Consider the following 19,197-nt stretch of genomic DNA (forward strand, 5'->3'; position numbering starts at 1 on the left):
AATCAAAACTCTTGCCAATATAAACGTATGAAATCTTCTATTCCAGGACTATTTGCCAATAGTTTTTTAACTATTGTTTTTTTATCTTTTAATATAATAAATATATGTTCTGCATCTATATCCCCAGGTATATCCAAATGCTGAATCTTAATTTCTTTGCTAATAGAACAAGTAAAAGTGGAAATGATAAATATGTTAGTTATATTGCCTCTGTTATTATCTCTTTATCAAACAGTCTGCAGAGCATTATTTGTCCATAGCATCATTTGTAATCATATCAAAATTATGCTAAGCAGAACATTATGGTCCCCACCATTGCTTCTTTATTGAAGACAACTGAAGTGACCAAGTAACTATTGAGAAAAGACTGAAAGTTAGCAGTAGGGAAGCAATTACAAACCTCTTGTAACCAGTTGTCCAAATGCTGCAGTTTGGTGACTCAGTGATTGGACCATTCATTAACAAAACTGAAAGAATGCTTTCACTTACTACTTCCGTTGGTCTGTAGTATTTATGATTAACTGTCACATGAATCTTGCCTGTTTCTTTGCATCGGCCCACTTCGTTCTTATCCTTTCCTTCCCACCTGTAAAGAGATGAAACATTTAACACATATAATGACTTTACTGACATGAGGAAAGGGACATTTGGTTCTCTGATTCATTGTCAAGGTTTGTGTTAATTTTCTCCATGAAATGTCCTCACAGAAACAAACAAACAACAAACAAGATGGGTGCATAACAATTTTTACTAAGATTCAGTTATTTTGTGCGCTCCACTTCAGTTGTAGTATACTTTTTAAAAAATCCTAAATCCCACTTATTGAGATGTAATTATTTTAGTTTGCAGATACAAATAGCAGTGTACATCAATAAGCACATTTGACTTTCTCTTTCTGTATGTATCTCAGTTAGGTATTTTAGTGGTGCCAACCCATGAAAAATTGTTCTACGGCAAAACTTTTAACAAGAATATCCACTGATTTGGAATCAAACTTTATCTGTTTCCTAGTTTATAGAAAAGTTTATTCAGAAATTATTTGAACATCAAACTAAAACCCAGACATCTGTATTCTTCTAATTGTTCTTTATTACTTTTTTAACACAATGTTTTGGTTATTTTAAACAGTCTTTCAGACTTTCATTTAATATTTTCCTTGTAGTGTACAATAAGATTAACAATTGCCTAGAAAACCACCTCTTGGCATTTATAAAGGTAAATTGTTGTAGTAGACGCACATGGTCTATTATTTTAGGCAAATCTTTTTGCCCCTTAAAATTTTGTCCTTTTAAAAAACTGAAATGGAAAAAGCAGATGAAGAGCCCCATATTCATGAATTACGACCAGAATGAACAAATTGTGTACATATGTTTACATAAAGCAGAAATCCTCTCTACTTCCCATCTTAAATTCAGAGGTTCCCATATATATTTTGACCCACAAAACACTTTTTGCAACATTAAAGACTCCCATCCTCAACCATATGTCTTTCAGCCTCACAATAAATATAACTTGAATGGAAAACATTTTGGCTGAGCAAAATCATTGTGCATTTGGAGAGAAGCATGAAGTATCACAATGTTTTAAAATAATGCATAATCAAAGCTTTACTGCAGTGAACATTCATATATGCATGTATGCATGTATGTATGTATGTATGCATAAGAATGGAAAGAAAATGAAGAATGAAGAAAATCCAATTTCTTTTATTTTGGTGTGTCTAACCCCTGGCCAATGGACTGCATACAGCCCTGGACAGCTAGTAATGCGGCCCCACTGGGTTGTAAATACTTAACATTATTCTGTGTTATTTTAGCGATACTTATATACACTCACTATATTATATATTTTATATACGGCCGAAGTCAATTCCTCTTAATTCAATGTGGCCCAAGCAAGCCAAAAGGTTGGTTACTCATCTTCTATTGTGTATAGAAACAGAGGCATTTGTGTGGAAATCCTTTAATGAAGACCAGATATAACTGGTGATAATAAACACACAGAGCTAAAAAGAAAAAAGAATATTGGAAAAATATCTGAAAGACAGTGATGAAGACACACTGAAACTAGTATACTATAAAGGCTCACTGAGTGCTGGAGAGACCAAACTAGCCTACAAGAAAGACTAAACGAAGAATAGAAAAGAGACATGGCAAGACAAAGTATTACATGGCCAGTATATTAGATAAATAGCAGGCAAAGCAGATAATAAGACCAGGCTAATAGTAGGAAAATTGAAAAAAGAGACAGAGAGGCTAATTCTGGTGCACAAAACCAAGCCCTAAGAACAAATGCATACAAAGCCAGAATTGGGAACACAGCAAATGCTGCCACTACAAAGAAAGTGAAGAAAAAATGAACCACTTAAGTTAGCTACTGCAAGAAGATTGTGCAGGCTGACTACAAACAACGGCATGGCAAAGTAGCAACAATAGTGTTTTTTCAATGTCTACAAGAAATACCATTTGCCTGCAGGCAAGAACTGGTGGGACCACAAAGGAGACAAATAGAAAATGAAGAAGATAAAGTGCTCTGGGACAAACAAGCACTTGCCACATAACACCCCATACTTAACAATTGCTGGTAAAAATGGTAAACAAATCTGGATAGTGGATGCGGCAATAACTTGAGACACTAAAGGAGAAGAGGAAGAACTGGAGAAAATTCAAAGAACTCAAATAGAAGAACAAAAACTGGAAAAAAAAGCAAAAGTATGACAAAAGTGATAGGTGCTGTGTGTAATCCCAGGACATCTGGAGCATCATTTGAACACCATCGGCATTGACAAAATCACCATCAAAAGACAGTTTTACTTGGAACGGTTTACATTTTGCAACAATATCTTTAATATTATTAAACAACCTTTGCCTATCCCAGGATCTTGGAAGTACTCAATAAATGGATAAAAATGCTAAATCCAGTCTAAATATCTGGTTGACTGTATGACCATCCACAACAACAACAACAGTAATATCCATTGTCATCGGGGCACTTGGTACCATGTCCAAGAATTTTACAAAACACATCAAGAAATTGTACCTTCCTGCAATAACACCAATGGAAATGCAAAAAACTGCGCTACTCAGAACATCATATATTTTAAGAAGATACTTGGTTGATACCTGGGACGCTGGCAGCAACCCGTATCAACCATTGGCACCAGTCAATCGTATTTGTGACACATTTTTAAATATTCAGTTGATTGAGTTTCATGTTTAATGAATAAGAGATAATAACAACTATAATAACAATAACAAATATTAATAAGTAATAAATTAATAAATAACAAAATTAATTAATAATAAAAATAATTAATAGTTAATACTAATTATTAATTTATTATTAATAATATCAAACCAGTATATCACCTGACTCTAACGACTCTGGGTGATTCACAACAATCAAACAAAGAAATGACAATAAAATATTAAAAATAAAAAAGATGGCAAAAGTAATTTTTTCTCTCTCTCTTGGCAAAAGTAATTAAATAAATAAATAAGTAAGTAAGTAAATAAAGAGCTAGGTCGTCGCAGCAATTGAATTTATCTTATACTTTTTCATCTGTTGGCATAACAATTGAAATATTACAGATCATGTAATATGTTCAATTCACTGGTAGCAATTTACTGATTCTGGCAGGACAAAGTAAAGAAGGTATTCAAAGCAACCGTTCAGTTGCCAAGCAATTGTAGAATATGCTTTTGATCCATTTTCTGACTGATTGAAAAGAGACTGAATAAATAAATACATGGAGGGCAGATCTATCAAGGACTATTAGTCCTCAATATTCAGTGTCATCTTAAATTAGGTGTTATTTGATAGAGGAAAGGTTTTTTCAATACATTACATGTATTTATTTATCACAAACTATCCAAGACCTTCATAAATTGCGTTGCTACTGAAATGAACACTAATTTTCCATTACTGAATTTATGTAAAAAAGCAAAACAAAAAATGAACAAAGGTGATTGGATAACAACACTGGACTACTCTTTATATCCATATTCCTATATACCAACATTTTCCACATTTTATCTTGAAAGACCAAATGATCTCTACTGTAGAATTCATATTGTCTAGTCATTGCCAGAACAGGCAGTTTTAAAGTAGCATATTCACAGATATGCAAAGACAGTTACTTAATCACTTTTAGTTACTAAGGTCAAATAAAGGAGATTACTTTCAAGAATGCATTACAAGTGGTATTTATTAAAACAGATTATAACTGAGTCAGGTTTTCTTTATTTTGGTCATTGACCAGCATAACAAGTTATAGCTATTTTCAAAACTGAATATAATTTTGAATTGTGTAAGTAATGAAAAGGTGGAATAAGAGGTGGAATAATCTTTTTGTCTACTTCTTAGACTGAATTGACAAAGAAGACATATTATTTTTATAGGATGTCCTGTTCCAAGTCAAAGATAACAGAATCTCAAATACAGAACAAAAGCCACACAAGAGAATACTCACCTAAACAGTATCATTTAGAGAAAAGAATGCACTCAATTTCACACTGATAGCAGGGTTTAAAATAAGATAAATGGAATGATGGAGGATATTTATATATGGTATAATGTGACTGATTTTTAAATTTAAAAACACATAGTCCAGAACTAACTCATCAATTCCTGTGGGACTGCTTCTTATAGCAAGTAGACTAAACATAATACTTGAAGACTGCTCTTTGGCAGATCAATTTAAGCTTTTTAAATTGTTTTGATAATGGCTTTATTATGCAAATATAATTTAATAACTGCACCTATTATAATGCGTTTTTCATTAATTCAGTTCTTACTTAATTTCAGAGTCATTTTTATGGTAAAAGACTAAATGCCAATTCAAAAAAATGAAATATATCTCAATAGCTTCTCATTTTCTTTTTCTTGCACATCTACTCTTATCCATTTGAAATAGGGATCATCATAAAATAGGAATCAGTATCTTAGAGGAAAAAAGCTGTTTCAGTTTGAGTGTTACTTAATGATTTTAAAACATTCTACAGGTTTAAATCTTGACTAATTTGTACTAGATTAGTTCAATATAAAGTGCGTAATAATGACTTGGATGGAAAAGCAATACAAAAAAATATTTGTAAACCAAAGTCTTAGAAACAATTGTTTGACACAAGTAAAATGTTGCAGTTAGTTTAGAAAGTAATTTTTTAAGCTAGCAAATTTATCACTAATTGTCAAACAGATTAGCCACTTCACTGGAGCTTGCCTAATGCATTCACAACAGTATATTAATATGCACCCCAAAGTTTTACATGAGTTTTTCCATCCCCAGAATGAATGTATTCATTTTAAAAAGAATTCTAATGGTCAATTTCCTTCCTTCCTTCCTTGTTAATGTTCAGAGATGTTTAACTGGTCAGAAAGAATCAAAATAAAAGCCCAGACTTAAAAACATGCTAACATTTCAGTATCAAGATCAGCCCTCAAAAAGACAATGATCACACTGCAGGCATGTTTGCATGTATTTGTAAAAAACAAAAAGATCTTTCAATTATTTTCCTATATTTTTGCTATTTGGGTGCAAATGAATTATTGATTTAAAAGCAAATATTTGATTGAAACTAAGTTAGGGCTATATGCAGTGGTGGGATTCAGCCAGTTCGCACCACTTCGGGAGAACCGGTTGTTAACTTTCTGAGCAGTTTGGTGAACTGATTATGGGAAGAAATCATTAGGGCAGAGAACCGGTTGTTAAATTATTTGAATCCCACCACTGGCTATATGATATTCACAAGCTTCTAAATAAGAAGTAAACCAATAGTAGCAGGAAAGTATTTTTTTAAAATCCCCAAACTAAGATAATAATATACAGCTCTTTCAAAACCCCTCATTTTACCTCTGTAGAATCCTCAGCAGCAAAATGATAATACTTAAGGAAAATAAATCCTAGCAGCAACCATGATGAATTTTCTCACGCATAAGCCATAAATATCAATCAGTAGAGATATTGCTACTGATTTTAATCAAATAAGTATTATCCCTTGTTTAGGAACTAAGTACAATAATCTGGTGTCATTTATTTATGTTTAATACTCTTCTAATTTTTAATCATTTTGTCTTCTAGTTGGAAAATAAACACTGGTAAGCAGTGAATACCAATGTCATTATTCTGAGCCATGGGCTTAACAGTTGTTGAATAGTGTTTAGTTTACTTGCCCCCTTTGTGTAGAGAGTCCAGAGAGCTGGGGGAATGAACAAATGCAAGGATATAGTAAAAAACATTGGAAGAATGTGTTTGGGCAAGCATTCTCATTTTAATTCTAGTAGCATTTGATAAGGCTATGAAGAGTGAAACTAAGTAAGCAAGGTATAATAACAAAACAACAACAGTCCCTCTTTTGAGGTCCTTCAACTCTGAGGTATCTGTGGCTGGAGGTGAACAGTACCTGGGAAATTAGATTCCTCTGTTGCTGTCCTACCCATCTTCCCATCTTCACTAGAAAGTGGTTTCTCCCATCTATACCAGCTCTCCGGGGAAACTAGCAGAGTATTGAAGGTGAATACTCTACTACTAATAATAGCTCTACTCTACCTCTGGCCAAACACCAAAGGGAAACAAACAAACAAGCCTTGGCTATAATCTGAGGCCAATTATAAAGCCTCAGGTCAATTCCCGATTTTAACAAAATCAGCCTTGTTAAAGATACCAAAAGAAGATAGAGTTCTACACATAGCACACTTTCTTAAAAAGATAAAATGATTTTAAAAATCCAAACACAATTCTAACTGTAAAACTTCCAACTTTGCATGAGGTAACCCCTCATTAAGCCAGTTCCCCAGCAAATGCACCCCAAAGTTTTACATGAGTTTTTCCATCCCCAGAATGAATGTATTCATTTTAAAAAGAATTCTAATGGTCAATTTCCTTCCTTCCTTCCTTGTTAATGTTCAGAGATGTTTAACTGGTCAGAAAGAATCAAAATAAAAGCCCAGACTTAAAAACATGCTAACATTTCAGTATCAAGATCAGCCCTCAAAAAGACAATGATCACACTGCAGGCATGTTTGCATGTATTTGTAAAAAACAAAAAGATCTTTCAATTATTTTCCTATATTTTTGCTATTTGGGTGCAAATGAATTATTGATTTAAAAGCAAATATTTGATTGAAACTAAGTTAGGGCTATATGCAGTGGTGGGATTCAGCCAGTTCGCACCACTTCGGGAGAACCGGTTGTTAACTTTCTGAGCAGTTTGGTGAACTGATTATGGGAAGAAATCATTAGGGCAGAGAACCGGTTGTTAAATTATTTGAATCCCACCACTGGCTATATGATATTCACAAGCTTCTAAATAAGAAGTAAACCAATAGTAGCAGGAAAGTATTTTTTTAAAATCCCCAAACTAAGATAATAATATACAGCTCTTTCAAAACCCCTCATTTTACCTCTGTAGAATCCTCAGCAGCAAAATGATAATACTTAAGGAAAATAAATCCTAGCAGCAACCATGATGAATTTTCTCACGCAAGCCATAAATATCAATCAGTAGAGATATTGCTACTGATTTTAATCAAATAAGTATTATCCCTTGTTTAGGAACTAAGTACAATAATCTGGTGTCATTTATTTATGTTTAATACTCTTCTAATTTTTAATCATTTTGTCTTCTAGTTGGAAAATAAACACTGGTAAGCAGTGAATACCAATGTCATTATTCTGAGCCATGGGCTTAACAGTTGTTGAATAGTGTTTAGTTTACTTGCCCCCTTTGTGTAGAGAGTCCAGAGAGCTGGGGGAATGAACAAATGCAAGGATATAGTAAAAAACATTGGAAGAATGTGTTTGGGCAAGCATTCTCATTTTAATTCTAGTAGCATTTGATAAGGCTATGAAGAGTGAAACTAAGTAAGCAAGGTATAATAACAAAAAAAACAACAACAGTCCCTCTTTTGAGGTCCTTCAACTCTGAGGTATCTGTGGCTGGAGGTGAACAGTACCTGGGAAATTAGATTCCTCTGTTGCTGTCCTACCCATCTTCCCATCTTCACTAGAAAGTGGTTTCTCCCATCTATACCAGCTCTCCGGGGAAACTAGCAGAGTACTGAAGGTGAATACTCTACTACTAATAATAGCTCTACTCTACCTCTGGCCAAACACCAAAGGGAAACAAACAAACAAGCCTTGGCTATAATCTGAGGCCAATTATAAAGCCTCAGGTCAATTCCCGATTTTAACAAAATCAGCCTTGTTAAAGATACCAAAAGAAGATAGAGTTCTACACATAGCACACTTTCTTAAAAAGATAAAATGATTTTAAAAATCCAAACACAATTCTAACTGTAAAACTTCCAACTTTGCATGAGGTAACCCCTCATTAAGCCAGTTCCCCCAGCAAATGCACCCAAAATCTGACAGAATCTTTTTTGTCCCTCAGTGGTCAAGGGACATTCCCCTGGGCACATCAGACTGGCTTATTTTGTAAAGGGCCAGCTACTTCCCACTCCAGCAAGGATTTCAACCAGCAAGGATTTCAACCTTCAAGTCTACAGGCAAAACTCGGAGTCCTCAGTAAGGTGTCCCTGGGCACCAATGGGCTTATATCTTCCCCTGGAGCCCACCAAACTCTCTTCTTCACTCGTCTTTTTATGTTTAAAACATTTTCATTAGAAATGAGAAGTTGGCAAACAAACAGCAAACTGTCAATCTTCAGTCTTTTAGCTTGAAGACGATAGCTAGCTTTGGTGGTAAAAACCTATGGGATCATTCTGCTGGCGTTCAATATACATGCCAAAAGCCTTTGTTGCTGGTACAACTCAAGATCTTGTAACTATGTTGATAACAATGAAATTGTCTCAAGTTGTTAGCCCAATACTTTTGTTTATTTGTTTGTTTGTTTGACTTTAACTCCATATTGAATCTGGGCAGCTTAGAACATGATATATCCTGACTGCGTCTGGATAGTTATGTAAAATTCTGAAAACAGGCAATTTAACATCTTCTCCATTCTCATGGTCAAGATTATTTTCACTTGAGATTTAGAATTTCAGCGGATTTTCTTTGCAAGGAAATCTGTGAAAATAGTCCCTTTTCAGAGAAATGAATTGTGAATGGAAGAATGGGATTTCTCATCTGAAATAGCTAGTACTTATAGTATACTATAAAATGAACACTTGCCTTTTTCTTTCTTGCAATTTTTTTCAGAACTCTTCATTTATTTAAAATATTTGTAATCTGTGTTTTTCAAAACTGTTTGGCCATACCAGCAGAAAAAAATGAAATTTTTCTGAAGAATAAGATACCCACGATAATTTCAGGGAAAGGTAATACAGACTAATATGATTGTGACAATGTATTCATTGCTTTTCGGTGTAAATCTCAACCCTTCAAGCAATGCATACTTTTACTGCGGAACTATATGCAGAATTATAATAAAAAAGCGTTCATAAATCTTTCCAAGACCTGATTAGGCTTCTTCCTTTTTTCACAGCATCCATTAAAAACTCTTGTATATTACAGTGGTTTGAGGCTATTCTTACAGTCCTGCTCTTATTTAATAAGATTAATGACAGAAAATTAGTCAAGACAAGTGTTTGCCTGTTTGGTTTATCCTTCTGGGGTTAAATTAGAGGAGGAAAATGTTCCTCTGTCATGTTATTTAATTAGTAATAGACAGAAAGAATTTTTTCAAAAATGTTTTACTTGTATATTGAAATTATTTGTAGCTCAAAGGCCTTCTTGTCACTGCAAAGAACTAAATTAGAATTTGTCTGACTCTTATCATTCACAATTTTCTTTGGCACTAGTAGTGTTAAAATATTCAATTATATTTCAGAAACTAAAGGTCTAAATCTTAGAACTGTTTATCTGTCACTTGCCAAAATTATTTTTTTTCAAACTGATACAATGAAACAGCCATCTGACTAAGAAGATAGACTGCTGAGTCTGTTGTTGACAAAGTACTTTACAAATCAATAACATGAAGTTAATTTCTTTATTTTATTTTATTCTTTATTTAAAAGCATAATTTTTATGTAACTTTAAAGTAACATGCAATTTATAGGTAATCCTCATTTAGTGACTGCCTCATTTAGCAACCATTCATAGTTACAAAGGTGATGACAAAATAACTTTGTGACCAATCCTCATATTTATGACTTTAGCAAATTTATAAAGCTAAAGAAAGCTGAAGTAAGATCAAAAGAATAGTTGTGGTTTCACCTAGTGATTGCTTTGCTTAATAAATAAGTTGATGGTCCTTATTGTGGGATTGTGAATGGTCAATTTTTGGTGCAGTCACTAAATGAGGAATACCTGTATTCAAAATTAGTTTTTACTTCACAAAGCAGTAAATAGGTGGATGGATAGAATTTTATTCATCTGTAACTATGTGATTAGCTTTATGCAAATAAATTGCTTATTTCTAGATCAGGATAAGAGAGATGGAACAAGGAAACAAACCTTTGTTCACATTTTCACTGTTCTATTATACACTGTTGTCAACACAAAAATACTTAATATTAGTGTTACCATCCAAAGATGCCTCCCATGAGCACAACTTTATTGGATTTTGGCCTATATATAAAAGCTTACATTCCACCAACATATGAAGAGCCAGTCACTCCAGTTACAGCTAGTCATCAACTTACAACCATTTGCTTAGTGACTGTTCAAAGTTACAACGGCACTGAAAAAATGATTGATAACAGTCGCACTTACAACCGTTGCAGCATCCCCACAGTCATGTGATGAAAATTTGGGCACTTGACAATTGGCCTGTATTTATGATGATTGCAATGTCCTGCGGTCATGTAATCATGTTTGCGACCTTCCCAGCTATTGTCCGACAAGAAAAATAAATGGGGGAAGCCAGATTCACTTAGCAACCATGTTATTAAGAATTCCAAGTGATTTGCGTAACAACCATGGCAAAAAAAAAAAGGTGGTAAAATTGGCTGTGACTCACTTAACAACTGCCTTGCTTAAAATTGAAATTTGGATCTCAATTGTGGTTATAAGTCGACAACTACCTGTCTCTGCATCCAGTTTCCACAATGATAAGAAAACTGAATGCAGCATGAAAACATCTGTATTGTAACATGCTTATAATTACCTCTTACAAATAAGCTACTTTAGCTCCCCAACCTCAAATATATTTCATGTATGAACATGCATTTCTATGTTTTTTTTTCTATACTTAAGAGAGTTAATTAATTTGGTTCATTTTTATTTTTAATTGACCCCTATAATCCAATTCATCGCTGTTTTACATCAATTTGGACAGTTTATTGTTAACTGAAAGATATTTTCATTTCAGGTCCTAGGTATTAAAAACAAATTAGTTAATGGTGAAACAAATTAGCAATGTAAGTTTTTCTAATCATGCTAACATTAGGAACAGTTGAACTAAATTCCAATAGTAAGCAAACATACACCCTGTGCTTTCTATGTTTTTCAAAACATAGTCTAGTGTACAATATTCTCTCGCCTCTCCTGTTCAACATCTACATGAAGCCGTTGGGCGAGGTCATCAGTAGCTTTGGGGTGAGTTATCATCTGTACGCTGATGATACTCAGCTGTACTTTTCCACCCCAGGCCATCCCAACGAAGCTGTCGAAGTGCTGTCCCGTTGTTTGGAGGCCGTACGGGTCTGGATGGGGAGAAACAGACTCAGATTCAATCCATCCAAGACGGAGTGGCTGTGGATGCCGGCATCCCGGTACAGTCAGCTGCAACCGCGGCTGACTGTTGGGGGCGAGTCACTGGCCCCAACGGAACGGGTGCGCAACTTGGGCGTTCTCCTGGATGGACAGCTGTCGTTTGAAGATCACCTGACGGCCGTCTCCAGGAGAGCTTTTTACCAGGCCTGGTCCGCCACTTGCGCCCCTTTCTTGACTGGGATGCCTTATGCACGGTCACTCATGCTCTCGTCACTTCTCAACTGGATTATTGCAATGCTCTCTACATGGGGCTACCCCTGAAGTGTACTCGGAGACTTCAGTTAGTCCAGAATGCAGCTGCGCGGGTGATTGAGGGAGCACCACGTTGCTCCCGGGTAACACCACTCCTGCGCAGACTGCACTGGCTACCTGTAGTCTTCCGGGTACGCTTCAAGGTTTTGGTTACCACCTTCAAAGCGCTCCATGGCTTAGGGCCCGGGTACTTACGGGACCGCCTGCTGTTTCCACATTCCTCCCACCGACCCGTACGCTCTCACAGAGAGGATCTTCTCAGGGTGCCATCCGCCAAGCAGTGTCAGCTGGCGGCCCCCAGGGGAAGGTCCTTCTCTGTGGGAGCACCTACCCTCTGGAACAAACTTCCCCCCGGTTTACGCCAATTGCCTGACCTTCGGACCTTTCGCCGGGAACTGAAAACTTATTTATTTATACATAAATTTATACTTATTTATTTATTTAGACTGGCCTGATTTTTAAATTCTAAATTTTAAATTTTTAATTTTTAATGGTAATTTTAATGGGTATTTTATATGGTCAATTGGACGGCTTTAATTTCAGCCTTTTATTGAATAAGCTTTTTAATTGTTATTTTAATATGTATATTAACTGTTTTAAATGAAGGCTGTACACCGCCCTGAGTCCTTCGGGAGAAGGGCGGTATAAAAGTTTAATTAATAAATAAATAAAATAAATAAATAATGAACATAAGATAATGGCTTATTTGTTTTCCTTTCCCCAATTTCTTCCTCAATTAGAAAACTTCTTGTTATGTTTATCAAGAGAAATAATAGTAAATATTAAGTATGGGCGACTTAAAACAACTGCATTTAGTGATCTTGGTTTGTCTCAATGAAGCAAAACTTACACAAGCCATCATTTTACCTAGATGTGGCAAGCTAAAAATGGAAACAAAAGCTTTAAGATTTTGGGCATGGAGGTAACAGAAAAGGAGAAAGGAAGAAAATATGATATTGTCGTTCAGGCACACTGCATTAAATGTATTAGTGATTTTCAGAGTCCCATATTAGTATCATGGGAAAAAGTGTTCCTCTTCCTTCAATTTTTCTAATTGAGTTTGACTTGCTTATGCATCGACACCAGAAAAGACACAGAAGCAAGAAAATGGTAAGTATAATAAACCAACATATAAACCACAGAAAGTATTTACAAAGCTTAATTTTATTATCTGAGTTAGAGAAGTATTTCATTTATTTTGTTTCATTCATTTATTTTGCAATAAAACTACTGCATATAGAAATGCAGTATAAATTATGCTTTATGCCTCAATTTTTTTTATGGCTAAATAGAGTGGGAATTACTTGGTGGGGTGGGGGGGAAGTGTGAGATTAATTGACATTACTGTGGACATTGAAAATTCAAGTATACCAAGTGGTACTGTTTACTATTCTGGGTGGTTACCGGGAGAAAAATTGTATTTGGGGAACTGGGGAATACTAGAGAAGAAGTGAAAAATAATATGCATATATAAACAATAATTTTACTTTCATAATTAATTTATTATAGTACAACCCCGAAGCAATTATATGAGAGTATATAAGAGAATGAAGTAGTAAATTAACCTAATCATACTCTTCATACTTTCTTATTACTGTCTCATAATTTGTAAATTCATTGATAACTTTTTTATTATTATTGAGTACCAAATTTTACTAGAAGCATACTAGATAGCTGTCTCGAAACTGTCACTTCCTTCTTGTATTCAAAAACTAGACCTGAACAATTTCACCACGTTAGTTACTTTGGGCATCTTTTTATACAAAAGTAGAATACAAATTCAAACAATGTTAATAAATGTGAAATATTCTGTAGAGCTTGTTTTGCCTTCTTGCTTCTCTTTGGAAGTTCAAAACATACTGTGTTTAAAGAGAACCTGCTCTCTAGCTATATTCCTTTTTTAATACATCTGTCAGCTATGTCTAAAAAAGCCTGGCAGAAGCTGTCATTTGGATTAGTCTAGATTAGCATAAAGTTTTTTTAACTGACAATCAACATTGACACACATTACAAACTTTCAGAAAGGGATCATTTTAAAACCAAATAAACACTAAATGTAATTTCATAGTGGTCCATTAGTATATGGCATATACCGTATATACTCGAATATAAGCCGATCCGAGTATAAGCCGAGGTCCCCAATTTTACCCCAAAAACTGGGGTAAACTGGGGACTCGAGTATAAGCCGAGGGTGGGAAATGAGGCACCTACCGGTTGGGGAAACCCTCCCTCCCTCAGCTGAGAAGGCTGGCGGCTCCCCGCCCGCCTCTCACTGCACCGCAGGGCTTCAGTCCGTAAAATGTGAAAAAAGAAAAAAACTCGAGTATAAGCCGTATATACTCGAGTATAAGCCGAGGGGCTTAAAAAAAAAAAAAAACTCGAGTATAAGCCGTATAGACCCGAGTATAAGCCGAGGGGACGTTTTTCAGCACAAAAAATGTGCTGAAAAACTCGGCTTATACTCGAGTATATACGGTACATGTTTTGAGATTAAGCAGAATTTTCATTTCTTAGTAAAGAAATGATATATTTTTAAACTAGAGCGACTTTTAATAGATATTCAAATTTCATAAACATCAGATGGAGAAAACATGTATCAAAAATGCCATAAAGTTACAATCAAATAAATGGACATGAATGAATAATCATCATACAGCATCATTGTCATTTCGTGCCTTTACTTACACAATAGTTTTATCAATGTTCTGAAATGCCTTCTCCACAAATTCTCGGACACTGTGGACTTCACCAGTAGCTATTACAAAATCCTCTGGTTCATCCATCTGCAACATTAGCCACATTGCCTATGGAAAGAAAAGTAAATTCTGATTAGTCACCAGGACAGAAATCAGGAATCTGTGAGTTCTGGCCTTAGCTATGAAAAACTGGCTGGGTGACTTATTCTCACTTATTGTCTCTCAGCCCAACTCACCTCAGTTGCTTTTGTGCGGGAAATAGGAGGAAAGAAGAGTATTAGGTATATTCGCCACTTGAGTTATTTATAAGAGAAAAAAAATCAAACAGGATATAAATAAAATAAAATAAATTTTCTTAATTTTCTTTGGCACTTTATATTGTAAAACAGCCAAATCTGATTCTAATGGACAGGTTCAGGTCCTTTTCTTGACAACAACATGGAAGCTTCAGTTAGTTTAGAATGCAGCTGCGCGGGTGATTGAGGGAGCCACACGTTGCTCCCGTGTAACACCGCTCCTGCGCAGTCTGCACTGGCTACCTGTGGTCTTTCGGGTGCGCTTCAAGGTGTTGGTTACCACCTTTAAAGTGCTCCATGGCTTAGGGCCCGGGTACTTACGGGACCGCCTGCTGTTACCTTATGCCTCCCACCGACCCGTACGCTCACACAGAGAGGGTCTTCTCAGGGTGCCGTCCGCCAAGCAATGTCGGCTGGCGGCCCCCAGGGGAAGGGCCTTCTCTGTCGGAGCACCTACCCTCTGGAACGAACTTCCCCCTGGTTTGCGTCAATTACCTGACCTTCGGACCTTTCGCCGTGAATTGAAAACGCACTTGTTTATCCAAGCGGGACTGGCTTAATTTTTAAACTTTTTGAATTTTAATAATTTTAATTAGGGTATTTTTATGAATTTTATGGGTCAAATTTGACGGTTTTAAATTTTTGGCCATTTATAGAATATGTTATTTTAACTTTTGTCTTAATTTGTATATTGTACTGTTTTTATTCTGGCTGTACACCGCCCTGAGTCCTTCGGGAGAAGGGCGGTATAAAAATCTAAATAATAATAATAATAATAATAATAATAATAATAATAATAATAATAATAATAATAATAATAATAATAATAATAATAAGTGGCTTCTAGGATTTTTTCCCTTTAATCCTCAGTTTAACATTTTACCTGCATACTTATATTATTCCATTTGGAATAAGCAATGATATGCAAAGCAGAAAAAAGAAGTAAAAAATAGTAAGCAAAGAAATTAAGATATGTTGTTGTTTTTAACCATTTAGTCATGTCCAACTCTTGGTGACTTTATAGGCAAGTGCTCTCCATACTACCCTATCAAGCACAGCTTCTTTCAACTATTGTATGTTCAACTTTGATTCAGATTTGATGTTATCAAACCAGGGTGTTCTTTGCTTGCCATTCTTCTTTGTCCACTAACCCTTCCTAGAATTATTGCCTTCTCCAATGAATTTGTAAGCATAACATAGCCAAATTAATTCAGACATAGTCTTATTTATTCATTAAAGCATATAGATTTCCAGTTTTATATTCCCTACCCAACAATCTGAAATTTAGATTCTCTTACTTTGACATACAACACACCCATTATTACATTTCATTTGGTAATTCATGCTCTTTTAACCTTATTCTTTCTGCATTCTATATGCAGCAATAATTATAAAGGCCCATTATGGATTTAGCTTAATGTGGCTTTCATTTATAGAGGTGGTGTAGATTACCTTACCAATAGTTTTACCTATGTTTTTTTATCCAAAAGGTGCTTTTCTAAAAGGCAGCTGGACTTTCTTGGTTTTGTTTCCCATGAAAATGTTTCACTTCTCATTCAAGAAGCTTCTTCAGTTCTGATTCTTGGATGAGAAACAAAATATTTTCAAGGAAAGGAAAAAACAACCACCAAGAAAGGCCAGCTGCCTTTTGAAAAAGCACCTTTGGGACAACCATGACCTGGATGACTGAAAATCTCCATAGACACTGCGTTTGTATGCATAGACCAACTACAATTCATGAGTTTTGGGACAACAGATAAATTTCATAAAGGAACAAATAACATTCTTGCTAAGATCACTTTTGCCATAATATGTCTAATATGTTCCAAACTCAAAAACTGATTTTACTGAAGATTTCTTATGCAGTTCTAAGCAAATTAGAATATTTAGCCTGCATCTCACCAATGGAGAGGTCCATGTAATGTACTGATACACAATCTGTATTTACGAAATATTAGAGGAAGAAATAACTGATTTTTAAAAAAAATTTCACAAGCTATATCTCTTACTGCAATATAAGAACACTTGTCTGTATTATATATTTAATCTATCCCAAATTTATCACCAATAGTCATGTAAAGATAAAAGTGGGGTGCTGCTTTTAATCTTTCTGGAAAACCAAAAGTTTATCCATAAGTGTATTTAACTGTATTCAGGAATAACTGTTTGTTTATTTTCTAGCAACAGTGCTAGTTGCCCTTGTAATCTGGGATGTAACAAAGTGGACAAACTGTGAGCAGAACAGATGGTAATGTTCCAGGGACAAATATACCATTTGTTATGGACAAATGGACCATCAGAATGGTGCCTTCTAAGTGTACTGAAAATCCAAACAGCTTGATGTGGCCTCAACTGTTAAAAAACAGAAATTCTTCATTCTATTAGATTTTTTTAGTTCTTCCAATGGCATTTCCCTTTGCATACTTTTTACATAGAATTGATATGCAGTTTAGGGACACTTATGGATCACTTTGAGATTCACTTTGTCCAAATAGTGTGGAATTTCTTTCATCAATTATGACTTATAATTATCCATTTTGATTACCATGAATAAAAGTCGTCGTTATAGTTATATTCATGGTAGATAGATGATGGTTTTAGTACATTCTTTGCTGTTTGATGTACTGTGTGAAATGCTGGTCTATGAACATAAATAAATACATGACTACGTAAATCTGTGATCTGTAGGTTAGATGACTTAAAACTTTCATTTTACAACTCTTAAATGCTGCCGAGATGTGATTGCTGCTGTTTCATCTCATGAAGTGCAATACAATGTTTGGATCTTTGCGTTTTCATGGATGTCACACTGCTTTCATGCTCAATAGGCTCTTCTCTTGGATAGTATCCTATGTGAATGCCATGAAAGCTGCTGCGGTTTAGGTGGTAGGTTAAAAATATTTTTATCTGAAGTAAAATAAGGTTGGTCTTGAACTTTTTTGCTTAATTGGACATTGTATTTGGGAAATTTTAGTAGCCAAATACATGCTTGAATTATTTAGGAAATTTAAAAAGTAAAGACATAAACCTGATATTGTTTTGCCTACAATGTTAACATAGTTTAAACTGAATTTTTAAAAAAAGATGCATTATAAAGAACAAAAGATGGACAACTATATTTTAAATAAATAAACGCAAATATCAATTACAAGGCACATATAGCTTCACCTATTTTACTTAGCTGGACTTGTTGGTGTAAATGTGGTTTCAGTACTAAACAGTTAACAAAGAGAAAACAAAGAAGAGAAATAATAACAATGAATATCTTCAGCATCCCACAGTAGGTTAGTAACTGAGCCAGGAACAGAACTTCAGGTTTCTAGACTCCCAGTCTAGTACTCAATCAACCAGACCACACTGCTACATATCTGGAAAAAAACTTACTGCTGCTAAGTCCATTCAAAATGAATGAAATATTTTTAATCCCTTTTGTGAAAGAAACAGAGAGCTACCTGTAAAGTTGAATTCCTTTTTAATAAATAATCAGCATGCAAACACAATAATTCAAACTATCCCCATATGGTATAAAGGGGCTGTTATCTTGTAGGATAACCCACAATGCTATTTGCATTGACCTCGTCACATCACATTTAAAGAAAACAACTTTAGTAGGTCCCCAGATGCTAGTGGATACTCTGCAAATCAGATTAATGTAAGCTCTGGGACAGCTCAGTTACTTTTGGTAAATACCACCTGAACTGTTCAGATTCCACTTCCGTTCCTCAAATCAGAAATATATACTAAATACAGGTATGCTCACATAAGTATTGTAGTTGCAAGTCATTTTTACAATTAAAAACTAAAGTTTGAGTTTAGTAGTATATTCCAGTTCTGCAGCTGAACTAGTAGTTTGGATGCAGTTAATTATTGAGTAAATATAGAGGATGTCTTTATATTTTTATTCTATGTCAGATGTGATATCTTAGCCATTTCTTATTAGAAAACAATATCTTTAATTTTATTTTAATTAATCTACATGCTTAATTAAGAGTTTTCAGCTGGAAGGTAGAATATAAACCTGACATACACATGATTTTGAAAGGAAGTCTTACTTTTTTTCCTTCATTTATGCATAGATGTTTCTTAGGTGCACAAAAGGTAAAATAAGGTAACGTTTAAAGATACACTCCCTAGATTACACAGGAAATCTTCATCATCTTATTATATACTGTACTGATAATTGCTAGAGATGTTCTGATGCTTTGAAGAAAACCTCTAATAATTATAGCAAGAAATGCAGAAATACTATAAGCCTAAAGGCTAATATCTAATTTATTCC

The 19,197-nt window shown here is 34.7% G+C and overlaps 1 protein-coding gene across 3 annotated transcripts in view; it reads right to left on the reverse strand.

Annotated features, from left to right (window-relative positions):
• Positions 1-19,197, reverse strand: part of GMDS (GDP-mannose 4,6-dehydratase) — a 305,873-nt gene that overhangs the window by 79,698 nt on the left and 206,978 nt on the right. For all 3 annotated transcript variants that reach the window (XM_058175110.1, XM_058175109.1, XM_058175108.1), the window contains 2 exons: positions 14,612-14,730; positions 490-586 (listed from right to left, as the gene is read on the reverse strand). In XM_058175110.1, coding sequence (XP_058031093.1) covers positions 490-586; positions 14,612-14,730 — 216 coding nt within the window. The remainder of the gene's footprint in view (positions 1-489; positions 587-14,611; positions 14,731-19,197) is intronic.

Source organism: Ahaetulla prasina, chromosome 3, assembly GCF_028640845.1.
Source record: "Ahaetulla prasina isolate Xishuangbanna chromosome 3, ASM2864084v1, whole genome shotgun sequence".
NCBI classification, from domain to species: domain Eukaryota; kingdom Metazoa; phylum Chordata; class Lepidosauria; order Squamata; family Colubridae; genus Ahaetulla; species Ahaetulla prasina.